This window comes from Molothrus aeneus, chromosome 11 (genome assembly GCF_037042795.1).
Source record: "Molothrus aeneus isolate 106 chromosome 11, BPBGC_Maene_1.0, whole genome shotgun sequence".
NCBI lineage: Eukaryota > Metazoa > Chordata > Aves > Passeriformes > Icteridae > Molothrus > Molothrus aeneus.
The window spans coordinates 16,432,375-16,446,407 of NC_089656.1; the positions used below are offsets into that span (position 1 = coordinate 16,432,375).

Below are 14,033 nucleotides of genomic sequence, written 5' to 3' on the forward strand. Positions count from 1 at the left end.
ACTTCCACTATCTTGTATTTAAAGGCATCTATAATAACAAATAATCAACATGTGCGATATATTTACACATTTTTAAGGTGCACACTGTATGATAAGGCACCATTAAACATATATTATTTTAAAACATAAAACGTTTAAACAAAATAAATTAAAAAGAAAAATATTCCTTTAAAATTTAGTTTCCACACTTCTAAAAAAAAAAAACTCCTGTGAATATATAAATCTTTCAAAAAGTGTGCTATTAGGAATTCCAGCTAACTTGGCACAGAATGAATTTCTGAATGACCAGCAGACAAAATGAATTCTGCTTCTCCCTGGACTACATTCGTTTTCTCCCATTTTGCCAAGATCAAAAAGCCCTTATTTTAGCTTTCCAGGCAAAGAGTAGCTAATCCTTGACTAGCTCATAATAATATTTTAGGCTGTGCTATGATATTCAAATACAACATATATTCATTTTCCTGAGTGAAATCCAACATAATTTACAAAGGCCCAAGAATCCTATAAGCACAACAAGAAGTCTCTCCTTAAAGAATGTCATCAGAAACAGCACCACAGATTTGCCAATTAACTGATGGAGAAAGGGCCTCAGAGCTGGGGTACTGATTTCATCCCTGGCTATGCAGCCATGCTCAAAACCCAACTGGAGACAGTCACAAGCAAATGCACTCTAGATGACTCAGGGCTGAGCTGCAGGCTTGGAGTAGACACAGAGATTGTCTCCAGCCACCACTATTCTATATTTCCTTATAATTGTGTGTATTTTTAAACACTTTCAGCGTATCATGGAGTTTTTGCTTGTAAGCCCAGAAAAACAGACTTGAAGGTACCTTGTGGCTTCAGCCTCTCCATCCTCACAAATAAATACATTATGTAATCCTTCTCATGGATGGATCCAGCCCCATACTTTTTCTCATTAGTAAGGAATAATGCTTTTAGTTTCCTGAAATGTTATGTGTCCTTGCATAGTTTCAGAGTCATTATTAAATCATGAAGTGGTTTTCCCTTTCTTGGGCAACCCTCATGAGCAGCCTGCTATGCACAGAGGGTTTGTGAGAGGCAAATACAGAGGTGCAAGCTGAGTCCATGATTAAAAGCCACAAAACACAGTATTGCTTAACATATGCCATTTATACACCTAGATCCTCAAACCTGCATATTTGTAGGCTGGGTATCATTAATTCAGCACAATTTTTATAGAGCAAACCAGCTTAAAAAATTAGCTTACTAATGTGCTGTAATACACTGTGATCACTCTGAATATCACATGCACTCTATGTGTAAACCACACTGAACATGTCAGATGGCTTCCCTTAAGAGAATCACTCAGATTAATCTGTTTCCTATTGTCTTGCTGTTTATGGATTATTTAAAACAGTTCTAATACATCTTGCCCAGATGTAATAAATAAATAATATTAATAAAATTAATAAATAAATAATATAAATAAAAGCAATAAAACATATCCCAACTTCCTTTAATTTCAAGTTTCAAATCCCATATTCTACTACAACTTACAACATTCTTAGGTGTTCACATATTGTTATTTGCTGCTTAACAGAAGAAGCCACTGGAGCTCCACTTCACACTTCAGTTTCAACTCACACAAAAAATAAGGCCATAACCCAAAATCTCTAATACTGGACTCTTTCCTGATGTTAAGGATATACAGAAGTATAGAAAAACAATGTGTGCCATTTGCTCCTGTTGGATGTACATCATGATTTCCTAAATCAGCTCCAATTTTGAAGGTTCTGTGCAGACAAGAGCTCCCAAATGAGACCGACTTCTACATACATGATCTACACTTTGTCTTTTTTTTCACCTTAGTTGGAAAGTCAGCAAACCATCCAACAGGAATGCTTTGGCACCTTCTTATTATCTCTGACAACATGTCAAGTGGCAAAAAAGGCATTTGCAAACAAGAGGGAGAAGAATGTGCAAAGATTCTATTTTTGGTGCTATATTGGGAAGTACTCAATGTGTTCAGAGAAAGACAAAGTTATCATCATTTTATCCTTGGACAAAGTTTTTTCCCCTTCCCCAGATAAGGCAAAATGGTATTGGCCATACTAAAGATAACAAAATAGACTCATAAAGTTGAAAGAAATAAAGTCACTTTTCAGAACAGCAGCCATTAAAATGTACTGTCAACCCTAGAAAAGTTCTGTTCCACGGTGAATGATGCACTGCAACAAACAAACATTACTTTGTTTTCCATATATTACTGTTGGTTTCATTATACTGTGGTATTTAAGCTTCTATTTCAAATGTTTCCTCTTGATGATAAGTAATTGCATGTTATAAGATCCAAAGAAGGGTTTGGAGGAAGACATTAATTTAGCAGAATCAAATGATCACAACTACTTGTTTGCTTCCAAAGACAGCATGGCACAAAGCAAAGTACATGGGGCTTTCCCCAAGCCTAGTTCTTCTCACAAAAGAATGCAAATCAATTATTAAAAAGCCATGCTGCTTTCTTATCTTCTCATGTTCATCTCATTTCTAATTTTTAGATGGTCTCTGTATGCCAAGGACACCCTCCTCTTGTTTTGCAGTTCCTTTTTCACATCTTGGATAATTTTTGTGATAAGCTTCCTCTGGTATCCTGGTGCTCCCTCAGACCTACCAGGTGAGTATGGAGCCACCACAGTTCCCAAGCCCTGAGGAATCCCTGATCCTGCCTATCTCCCATCCAAGACAGTGGTGCCATAAACAATTCTCCTTTTCCTGCAGTAGCTGCTCACCATTTCCTGTCATCTGCTACTCTGCGAACCTACTAAGACACTTTTTTCATTTTCACTCACTGACTTTTTCCATGTTCTGATCATCCTCCCTTCTTAGGCTGGCGATAGACATCTTGCTACCTTGTTCCCTGCTTTTGCTTCAGTTACTGCTGCTAAAATATTCCTTTGCCTCCCCCATTTTTTCACACAACCAAGGCTTTGCACAGCCTTCTCCTTGCATTTGCCTTTGGTTCCTTATTCTTCACTCATGCCTTGTTTTCTCCCATTCTCTCATAAAATTTTCATACCTTAGCACATCAATTCTCTCAATTTCTCCATTTATTAATTATTCTTGCCCATCATTCTTGTTCCTCTTCAAGAGCCAACGCAGCCCCTCATGGCAATGTTTTGTACAAGGTGTTTGCAAATACTCAGCTGCACTCATTTGGGGGAACTGTGTCAGTGGCTGTACAGTTCCCACATATTTGTATAGCCCTGGACTGATTGACTAAGCAATCAATAACAAATCAATAGCCCAGCTATGACAGCAGTATTTTTGCTTTCTGGAATAGAATACTTTTGCTCTTAAATGTATTCAGATTGAGAGATAATTCCTTCAAACACAGTAGTGGAAACCAGAGCATCCATCAAATCCAAAGAAGTGTTCGAGTGTGATGTATCTTGTCTGGAATGCCTCCCTTGCCTGCATTACTCTCTTGGGATAGGAAATAAGAGAAGGCAGCAAAACAATAAGAGTAATGAATAATCACATACTTAGCAAAACCATTAAGTTTAGAGCTTGAAATTTGTACAACAATCTGGAATTTGCTGCAATTTAATTTCATAGATATTACCATTGAAAAGCAAATAAAACTGGAAAAGATGTATTCCCAGAAAATCTATTATCAGAAACCCTAAAAGATTATCATAAATTTAAGCATTTCTATTTTTTACACAAGACTCAGAGGAACACCATTTGCCCTGTCTAGTTACAATAAAGACCTGCTGGGCAAATGAAGGTCACTTGAATTTTTTACAACTTAAAACTTTGTTTTCTGCTCACTCACAGGGAAATACACCAAAACCATAACGAACTTTTCTTGGGTTTGACAATCACAAAAGTTCTCTTTAAGTACTCTCTCTCGCTATTGACTCACAAACCACGGCATCCCAAGGGACTGTGCCCTCTGAAACGAGGAGTGAGTAATCAGGAAAAAGATGTTTCCCCTCTTCAAAGCATCCACTAAAGCATTCATCCTTTCAAAACTTCCAAGCTACTATTTGTTTGGGTTGTAAATCTTACAGCAACAATATTGACAATGTTATTGTAAACACTGTACAATGTAAATGAAATTGTCAAAAATATAGACCAGGTCATGGAGACTTCTTCCAATATGGCACAGGGTGAACTGGTCTCATTTCACCTGTCTGGGAACACAGAAACAGCAAAGCCCAGAAAGAACAGTTTGATTATTAGACCTATCTCAAAATAAAAGACTTATACTCTTCTACAGCTTGGAAAGGGACTTTTTTTAATTCAATCAAGAGACCTTTGGAAAGAGTTGATACCATGAAGGAAGCCAACAGTTTCAGAGAACAAATATTTCAGTATGCAACGAAAAATTACTCACCAGCTCTGACTGCCATTTTGTTTACTGCTGTGGAAGGCTGCAAAATGTAGTTGTAATAAAGCAGATATTGAAGAGATGTATTAAAACACCTACTTATTGTGGATATATTCTTATATTCGACTCAATGAGCTGATTTGCTACTGTAAACATCAAATGTCACTTTACAATAAAACAAAATAATTGATTTATCAAGAAGAAACCATGGGGTGTGATTATTAAGTAATGCACTGCTTGGAAATTAAAAAGTATTTGCTGCATTAATTATTGGAATTACTACACATGGGTAGTTTACAGTATTTCTTTATCTTTTCAACATTTTCCTCTTCAAATACCAAATCCCAACAATCCAAATGTTGCTGGCAACTTGGAAAGCAGAGGACAACTCTCCAGTTACCACAGTCAGGTAAAAAAAAAGTCTTGTCCTTAGGAGTCCAACATCATCACACACCTCTGTAGACCACACAAACCATAAACGTCTTTGAGCTCCAAACTACCATTAGATAGTTTTTATTGAACTCTCAGTCAATACTAAGCTGGTTAGCTGGCAAGTTCATAATCACCAGAGGTAATATTCACAGTTCAGGAGATGGGGTCAAGCAAGAGCTGGATGTACATGCATGATTTCCTACTTTCACGATAAGAAGTGACAATGTTCAAAATACCCAATATTGATATTTTAAAAAGGAATCCTCTCAGCCAGAAGGGTCTTTGGCTTCACATCACTTGAACCACAGCAGGATTTTTGGTCATAAATAAAATTTTGGAAATAATTCAGTGCACAGTACCAGCGACTTTTATTAACCATTATCACATTCAATAAGCCTCTCCAACCTGTGCTCTGAGCAGTGCCAATTCTCACATTCACATGGAAAATCAAGAAGGGAAAAACAACAAACACAAGAAGATGAACAAAAGCCACAACTGTGGCAAAGCCAGACCATACAACCACTACTGATCCCAGGTTACAGGGAATGGCTGTGAGGTGAGAACAATGAGTCTGAAACTCAGTAACAACTAGAGCTGGCTGGCTACAGAGCCAAGGTGTGAAGAGCTGGTCAGAGAACACCCTCACGATGCTCCTTCCTATCAATAAATAAGATATCGAGAGGACACTCAACACTTTACCTGGAGAAGCACATCCTCCACAGCCCGGAGCCGCAGGAACACGACGTGGTGCTCATCAGCCTCCACAGGGAGCAGCTCTTACCTCTTCGGTGGCCCCAGCATCCTGCTTGGGGCTCTTTTCCACACCGCGGCTCCTGCCTCCTCTGGAGTCCATCACTGCTGCAAAGTGCGGCTTCCCATCACCATGAGCCCATTCCTCTTCGCAGAATCACCAGTTCATAGCATCACTCATGGTGGAAGGGACCCGAGTGGGTCATCTGGTCCAACCACCCTGCTCTAGGGTCATCCTACAGCACATGGCACGGGATTGCATCCAGGCCGCTCCTGAATACGTCCGGACTCGGGTCGCTCAGGGCCGGGTTCCTGTGGGAGAAGCTCCTCAGGCTCTGCAGCGATGGCCGGCGAAGGCCGCTGGTCAGTCAAGGCGCCGCCCGGCTCACTCGGCATCACCTCCACACGTTCCACACGTTCCCCGTCTCTCAGGTAAGCACCGCGGGGACGCCAGCGGCCATGGGGCGGCATTTTTCCTCCAAGAAACGACACGGACGGCTCTAAAGTGGCGATGGCCGATGACTGCGTGTCGCCGCGCATCCCCCGGCCGCTTCAAAATTCCAACCACCGCCTCCACGTGGAGGGCAGGTGGCGGGAGACCGCTGGCTTTCACATCCCCGAGTGGGCTGGCGAACCTGCAAAATGGCTGGGGGACAGCGGGAGAGGCATCGCCGTGCCCGGCGGGGAGCGGGGGCGAGAGGTGTCCCCGAGCCCCGCCGCGCTGCCCGCGCCGCCGCTCCTCGGGCGCTGCCGCCCGCTCGGCTCCCTCGGCGATGGCCATGGGCGGCGGGGCGGCCACGCGGCGCCGGGGGGGCGGAAGGTGCCAGCAGGGCCGCCCGAGGCCCCGCGCCTGCCTCTCCCCGTGGTGACCTTGGGCGGGCGGTGCGGCCCTCCCCGCCGCGCGCCCGCTCCGGCACCCACCCCTCCCGCCCGCCCCTGTATTTCTTTTTTTTTTTTTTTTTTTAATTATTATTTTTTATTTATTTATTTTGGCCGCGGAAAGAGTTTGAGGCGGGGGGGGCGGAGGGAGGGAGGAGGAGGAGGGAGAGGAGGCCGCCGTCAGAGCGGCCCGGGGACTTTCCCGGAGGGAGGGCGCGGAGGGGACCCGTCCCGGTCCCGGTCCCCGCCCGGGGCGGGAGGCGGCGGCGGCGGGCGGGGTGTGAGGGGAGGGCGGGGGGCGCCGGCCCCGCCGCCGCGGGGGAGACGCGGCTCCCGGCGCTGTGCGCCCGAGCTGCTGCTGCTGCTGGTTACGCCAGCCCCGCCGCCTGCCTCTCCGCTCTCCTCGCCTCTGATTCTGCGCACAGCCAGCCCCAAAGCCTGTCATTCTGCAAAACACAGTTTACTCAACAGAGAGAGCGAGTGGGGGAGCGGGAGAGGTGGAGAGAGGGAGACGGCGCGGAGGAGCCCAGTCCCGCACCCCAGCATGGCTTCGGGGGACCTTTACGAGGTACCGGGGGCCGCGGGGCGGGCGGGCGGCGGGGGGGGAGCCGGCCGGGGCGCCGCCGAGGGCAGCGGGGGCGCGTTCGGAGCCGCTCCGCCGAGCCCTCGTAGTTGCCGAAGAGCGGAGGAAATCGCCGAGGGAAGGGCTGGGGTGGGGGGAAAAGGGCTGGCGTGTGTGCCCGGGGGGGGCAGGGAGGGATGGAGCGGCTCCCCTCCCTTCCCGCTGCCTCTCTCTTTCTCTTTCTCTCTCTACTTTCCATCGGGCTTGATCTTAGCAGGCCTTGCAAGAGGGAAGGAGGAAGGAGTGAAGGAGAGCGAGAGTTAGCGGTAGGATGGGGAGGCGATCGCGGTGTGATGAGCCCGGAGAGTGGAGAAAGTCCAGGTAAAGTCATAGGCGCTCTGGACGTGCTGAATGTGCAGATTAGTGCGAAAAAATGCGCCTTAGCGCTGCCGGGAGGCGCAGGGATGGAGGCGGCTCTGCGCCCGCTGTGCAAAGTGCAGGAGCCGGCGCCAGGTTGCTTCACCTCCTGCCCGGGGTGCTGCCGGGGCGGCGGGGGCGGCGGCCGGGCCGGGCCCCGGCTCCCCGCGGGCCGCAAAGTTTGGCGGGGGCCCCGCTGCGGGCGGCCCGGGGTGCGAGGTGGGGCGGGCGGCGCCCCCCGGCCCCGCAGCCCGGCGTGCGCTGCCCCCCGGCCGCGGCGGCGGCGACAGCGGCGGGGCAGCATCGGGCGACGGCCGCCGGGTCGGGGGCAGGCAGGGAAAAAGGAGCCGGCGGGCGGTGGGTGAGACCCAGCCGAATTTTGACCTCCGGCACCCAGTTCCAATGCCCCGAGTGAGAACGAGTCTAGCCACTCTTGCCCATGCCAGAGAAGAAGAAGGGAGAAAGCTGAAATGAAAAATAAGACAGACTGGACATGGGTGTTTGAAATATCCAGTTCCAGTAAGTGGAATCAGGGTGGAAGTGTTAAAAACACCAAACATGACTGGATGTCCTACACTTCTTGGTCTGGAGCACCTCCTCAGGCTCCACATTTCCTGGTGAAATGGCCGTTTGCATTGAGGTTCTCTGAAGTGCACAGTTTAAGACCTAGGACAGAAAACATCACCTTCCAGTTGGAGCTGTGTGCCAGTGATAGGTACTGCTCAACCATCACGGTGTGCTTGGGTGTAGAACTGCTGCTGTGGTTGGTCGGACATGGTTGGACTTATTCTCTGTTTGATGATCTTGATGATCAGTTGTAGGGTTTCAAGTGCAAGAAGTGCAGGACCTGACAGGTTTCATGTAGACAGTTTTCACTTTGTCATTGTCTTTCAAAGTCTTTAGCAGAGGTCACAGCTAAGGGATGACATTGCTCTATTAGGGTGGTATTTTACTGTGTGTGACACAGACCTCCTCTGAAGTGAACAGCACTTAAACTCTCCTACGTGGTGTTAAATTATCAGAAGTACATGATGATCTGGATAGTGTCATTGACCTCCCCCCCCTCCCCACCATTTTGCAGTATCTGTCATTTAACCTGTAATTTTAAGGATATTGTAAGTCAGTTGTATTGCTGTTGTGACTCCAGAATAGCCAGTGGGAGTTCTGTGAAGAACAACTTTGACCCAAAAAAGTTAGCAATACAATTTTAGGATTAGTAGTTTCTGGGGTGCATAGAAGATCTTTGCCTGGTGTTGTCTGGGTTTTCTTTAGACGTTTGGATTCGTTCTAGAAAGAAATGAAGCTAGTAGGTCATAGGCTAATGGTAGCCATGCTGGTTTAGCTCTGACTAATCGTTAAAAAATTCTGCTGTTTTATGATCCTTGTGTTGTAAGATGGTGACGTTTGGTAGTTGGATGTGGCAGTGTCGCTGTGTGACATCAAGTGAGGTTGCTCAAGTGGTCACCTGGTGTGTTCTGTGAGGGAGCAGACCAACAGCCCAGTTTGCAGGCAGTCTCTTTGCCCGCATCTGCATGGAGGAATGAATTTTTGGTACTGTGGTTCAAAGCCTCTGAATCACTTCCTTTCTTTGTTACTCCACTTGAAATACTTTTGCTTATCATTGTGCATATCTTCAATATGGAAGAATTGTCTCTACCAGAAGAGGTAGGCGGAAGAAGTGTGGCTGTTCCTTTCTTATTGTGTGAGGTGTTTGGAAAATGACCTCAACTGGTCATAGTGTAAAATCTTCATCTACATGTTGGACACTTGGCAAAAATGTGTGCAGGGCTTCAGTTATCAATCCATTTGCATTTTGCATCTTCACTAGGAAGTTCTCCATAACAGAGGTCAGAAGAAATGTCTAGAAAGCTGAAGAATTTGAATATCTAATAGGTAGCAATTGTGTAGATGGTAGTGCCTTCATTTAAAAGATCACTCAGCTTTGCCTCCCTGCTTTTTCCCCTTCCCAAAAAGCAGCTGCATCCAGGGGATTGATTAGAAAGAAGCTCTTGGAGCTTGGATGTCCCGTGCCAGTTTGCCAGTGAGATGAAGTGCTTTGTGCCCTCAGAGCAGTCCAAGTTCTTGAACAAGTAAAACGTTATGTGGATCATAAGATAACCATTAAACAGTTTCAGGATTTTACTTTGAAATAATTTGGGACTGTGGGTGTAAATAAACAATTTGGATCTTATGGTGACATTCCAAAGGTATAGTGCACTCTTGATTCCCTTTTCACTTGTTAGTAATATCCAAGTCCTTCAAGGATTCTTACTGAACTTCATCAAGTAAGACCAATAATTAACTCTGCAATTTGGAGAATGTAATACTGGCTGAAAAATTATTTTTAAAGCCAATCACGACACAGAAGCCCTGATAAAGCACATGGAAAAAGTGCTGTGTGTATATTGCCTGTATGAACTCATCATACTTTGGTGGTACCCAAGAAACTTTTATAAATTTTGAAATTTTGGAAGTAGATGTGCATATTTATCCTGTCAGTTCATTCATTTTCTACTGTTGTGTTATTTTAAAAGGCTTTTCAACCTTTAAACTTAAAGATAAATTCAATTACTGCCTTTATAATGAAGCAAAATAAGATCACAGACAAAATAACCTCAGTGTTTGGTTAGGTAGGTGCCTTTTTCCAGTTAGAAATGGCTTTTAATCATCTGAAATGCCGCCTATTACATTTAGGTTAGGAGTGGGAAACAGGCACCAATTTATTCTAGAAGCAAAAAACCACCCATTAGGAGTTCTGTGTTTCCTGGTAGTCAGTTCTAGACCTGTGTGGTAGAACCAAGACACTTTACAACTAAAGATAATTATTCCATTATATGGTAAAATGTAGGTGTTAGTTTTGATGCTTTTAAGTACATTTTTTCCTTTAACAGTAAAGGATGTTGTGTATGTTTTAGTGTAATTCTCAGGCTATATGAAATACTGGTTTGCCTTTGCTTGACTTCCATGTGCTTATGATTTCAAGCTTTTATGAGTGGGTGAAAGTGTCATGGAATATTCCTTTCTTTTTCCTTGCTTTTCCTCTTAAGAGGTAACCTGTTAAATATTAAAGACCTATGGTGCATGTTTCCTTAGAAATAATAATCTGAAAATAAAGGACTGACAAAAAGGGTCTTCAGAGTAGCCTTCAGTAAAGCTGCCCTGGTTTGCCTTGTGTTTTACAATACACTGTTGGATGCATGGACAGGAAACACTCGTTCATTTCGGCAACAGACTGAAAGGGAAATGTATTTACTTTTAAATACCAACTTTGTTGATTTCACATTAAAGTTTTCAGTAACTTGAAGTAACATTTTTCATTTTTCACGTGCAATTCCATGTACATGACCTGAACCCAGACAGTTATCTCACAGACTCTGGTATTTTAAGTCTATGACATGGCTGTAGAGGGGAGAAAAATTCCATATGAACTGTGCTCCTAACTTTTTTTCCCGAGCCCAGAGCATCCTTTTTACTGCAATAAAAACCTCCTTTACTGATGAATATGTGAGCCAGTTATCAGTGTTAGAGAGATGCTCTTTAAACACATTTCAGTGCTTTTTTTAATTTAATATTTTGGGGAGTTGGTATGCAATGAACACCATTAGACTTTCAGGGGTGATGAACTTGAAATCTAAATTGGTATTTTACCATTGTGGCAGACTGTATTACACCTTTGATAAGTGATCTAAATATTATACCCAGTTCTCTGAAGGGGACTTAACATCTACGCATTTCTGGATCACAATAATAAAACCAGTTTTTAAAGCTGAATAGTTACTGCATTTAAGGGAAGAATGACATTTTTAAAAATGGCATCTTCTCACTGAAATGATGCAATGCCCATGGCTAGGAGCACGTCCACCACAGTGACCCATTTCCATTCAATCTTAGCCTGTTTAATCAGCAGTGTAAGAATGAGCTGCAGTTTATTTCAGCTCACATGATCCACTAGAAAGATAACATACTTCCAGATAATTGCAACATTTCCCATTTATACCTGCACTCAGGTACCAGCAAAGTCAAAACTTGAAGATAATAATGGCACTGTTTGGGCTGTTGAATCCCTATGACATGTGGAGACATGCAGATGGGAGAGAACAGGGTTGAACTTTTGGATGCAAGGTTTGGCTTGAAATGCAGGGTTTAGAAAATCATCTTTGCTTTACAAAGAAATGCACGTTTTTGAACGTTGTGCTTTCCATCTTGTATCTCTTTCAATGGAGTCACTTTTTAGCAGAGATATATACTCAAACCTGCTTATGGAACTAAAAAGCAGAAATCTATTTTTTAAGTATGTCACGTGTATTTTCTAAGACAGAGGTGACTTGGAAGAAGATGGTGCATTTTAGTAAAGGTTATTATTTCTCAAATCAACCTCTGTATTTTGATACAACTGTGTTGAAGGAATAGGACTGACTTCACAAGCAGAAAGCAGTGGCTTGAAGTAGGATTTGGGGAACATAGAAGAGTTAAGCACCTGCTCCTGTACACTGGCAAGCTGTGGATGCAATGCTGATTTCAGTAATACTGAGCTGGCACTCACAAGCTCTAAGATTTGGTTGTCTGTAACACCTTTTCAATTTTTTTTGTGCAAAAGCTTTACTAGCAACTATTTTGAAGAATCAGCTATTTATCACTGATCTGTTCTCAAAATCAGTGTTTAGAAGACAACTGTCCTCAAAATCAAGTAACCTCCAAGCAATATTAACTTCAGTAGGTAAAAATCCAGAAATTTTGTTGCCTGATGAAAGTTTTCAGGACTCTGTTCCAAATGTGGTGTGATTTGCAGTGCAGACTGTATTCCTCAATCCTAAACTGGGCAATCATCTGAGGTATAAATTGAGGTATAGAGATGGTAACAAAGAGTTAACCAGAGGTCCTCTCTGCCCACATCATGGCACTTCTCTAAATTAAAGTTACCAAGCAAGGTTCAAGAGCAGACCTGGATAACTCTGGCAATATTCACTGTCTTACTAAGAAATTCCACTTTAGAGCTGCATCTGGAACATAGCAATGCCCATGACTGTCTTGTTTACCTACATCATCACTGCTACCACAAGCCCAGCTTCCTCATTACACTGTAAACTGCTGAGCATATTTTGGGACACCCAAAACCCATTGATTTCTTGTTACAATCTTGATAAAGTGTTTTATCTGGCTCAAGTGTAGCTTGCTTCAAGGTACAAGTCTTTAGTGTGCTGCTGCTTGGGAGGGACACTGAAATACACCCTTGTCACTCTTAAGAGCCTGAACATTTGAAGTGAAGGTACCTCCAAAGCCACTGAACTGAACAGGCTTCCTTCCCTTCAATGTCCAGGTTCAGTGCCCATAACTATGCAAAGATTCAAATTGCATCATTTTCTGTAACACTTCCTGAATGACAAATACAGTGCTTTATTTTGGGCTGGTCTTTGATTGAATATTAAAATCCAGCAATAAACTCATTGCTTAGTAATTTCTTCTGAAAGTTAAAATATTTTGAGAGAGACAGCTCAAATAATGGCAAAATTTAAATGTGGTCTAATATTGAAGGAAATGGGCTAATTATTTTTTTAAAATCAATGGCGTGATTGTGATGGCCAGCTATGTTGTAAATAGCATTTCTTTGTCCATTCATTTGACTTCTAGCATTAGTACAGTTTCTTGGCTCTGTACATTTTCATCAATGCAATCCCTTTTTGTTGTTCCTTCTTATCCATATATTTTTCAGATCATTTTTGCAGCACAATTTATGGCACTGGAATCCTGACACTGGCAAAAAAATATTAAATAGTTAACTGTTTCTTGTATTCAAACTATTAGAACAATATAATTAAAATCAAATGTTTGTAATGTACATTCATGCAAATACAAATATTTTGGTTTTGACAAAAAGAAATTCATCCTTTCTGCCTGTTGAATTACAATGCCACACTCTTTGTTTACTATTAAAATTTTACATTGGTAATATTGCAGCACTAAAAGAAATACACTTGAGTCTGTTTTCTTCTATTACACAGAGCAAATGTAGATTACAGTACTATTTCAATACTATCTCATTACAAGTTCTGATATAAAATATTGCTGCAAATTTATTTGGTCTCTAAAGACTTTCACAAGAAATTGATATGATTGACCTGTGTAGAAAAGAATGATTCTTCTCATGCCTCACCAAAAAGAGGAATTAGGCTGACTCTTGCAAAATGGTAAAGGGTAGTATGAGCAGGAGACTGCAACAAAACACTAAAGCAAAACCATCTTTTTAAAACATCTGTCAGAAAGACACTTCTGTCTGAAAATAGCAGTTCCCCTACTTGAGCTTTCCTAGATGTCTCATAGAATATCCACAAAATTTGCACCCCATTCCTTCAGAGGAGCAAACCAGAAACAATGAGGATATTTTCTTTCTTCATGTTCTTCAATGCATTTATTTAGATTTTGTTGGGGTTTGGTGAAATCATCCTATATTAATCACTTATATGTGCTGATACCAATGGATTAAGAAGGAATACGAGGGACTGCACAGTGAGAGCCATTGCATACAGATTAGTAGCACCTGTCAAAAGAAATAGAATTAGCAGATACATGTGAACATGGCTTGGTTTGGACAAAAGGCAACATTTTTATAGGACATCTCACAGATCTTAGGGTCAATATTTAGAG

The 14,033-nt window shown here is 42.9% G+C and overlaps 1 protein-coding gene across 1 annotated transcript in view; it reads left to right on the forward strand.

Moving 5' to 3' along the window:
• Positions 1 to 6,890: 6,890 nt before the first annotated feature.
• The window catches only part of CDYL2 (chromodomain Y like 2), a 60,996-nt gene continuing 53,853 nt past the window's right edge, over positions 6,891 to 14,033 (forward strand). Inside the window, exon 1 of the mRNA XM_066557646.1 lies at positions 6,891 to 6,980. Within this exon, the coding sequence (XP_066413743.1) occupies positions 6,957 to 6,980 (24 nt within the window). The 5' untranslated portion in view covers positions 6,891 to 6,956. The remainder of the gene's footprint in view (positions 6,981 to 14,033) is intronic.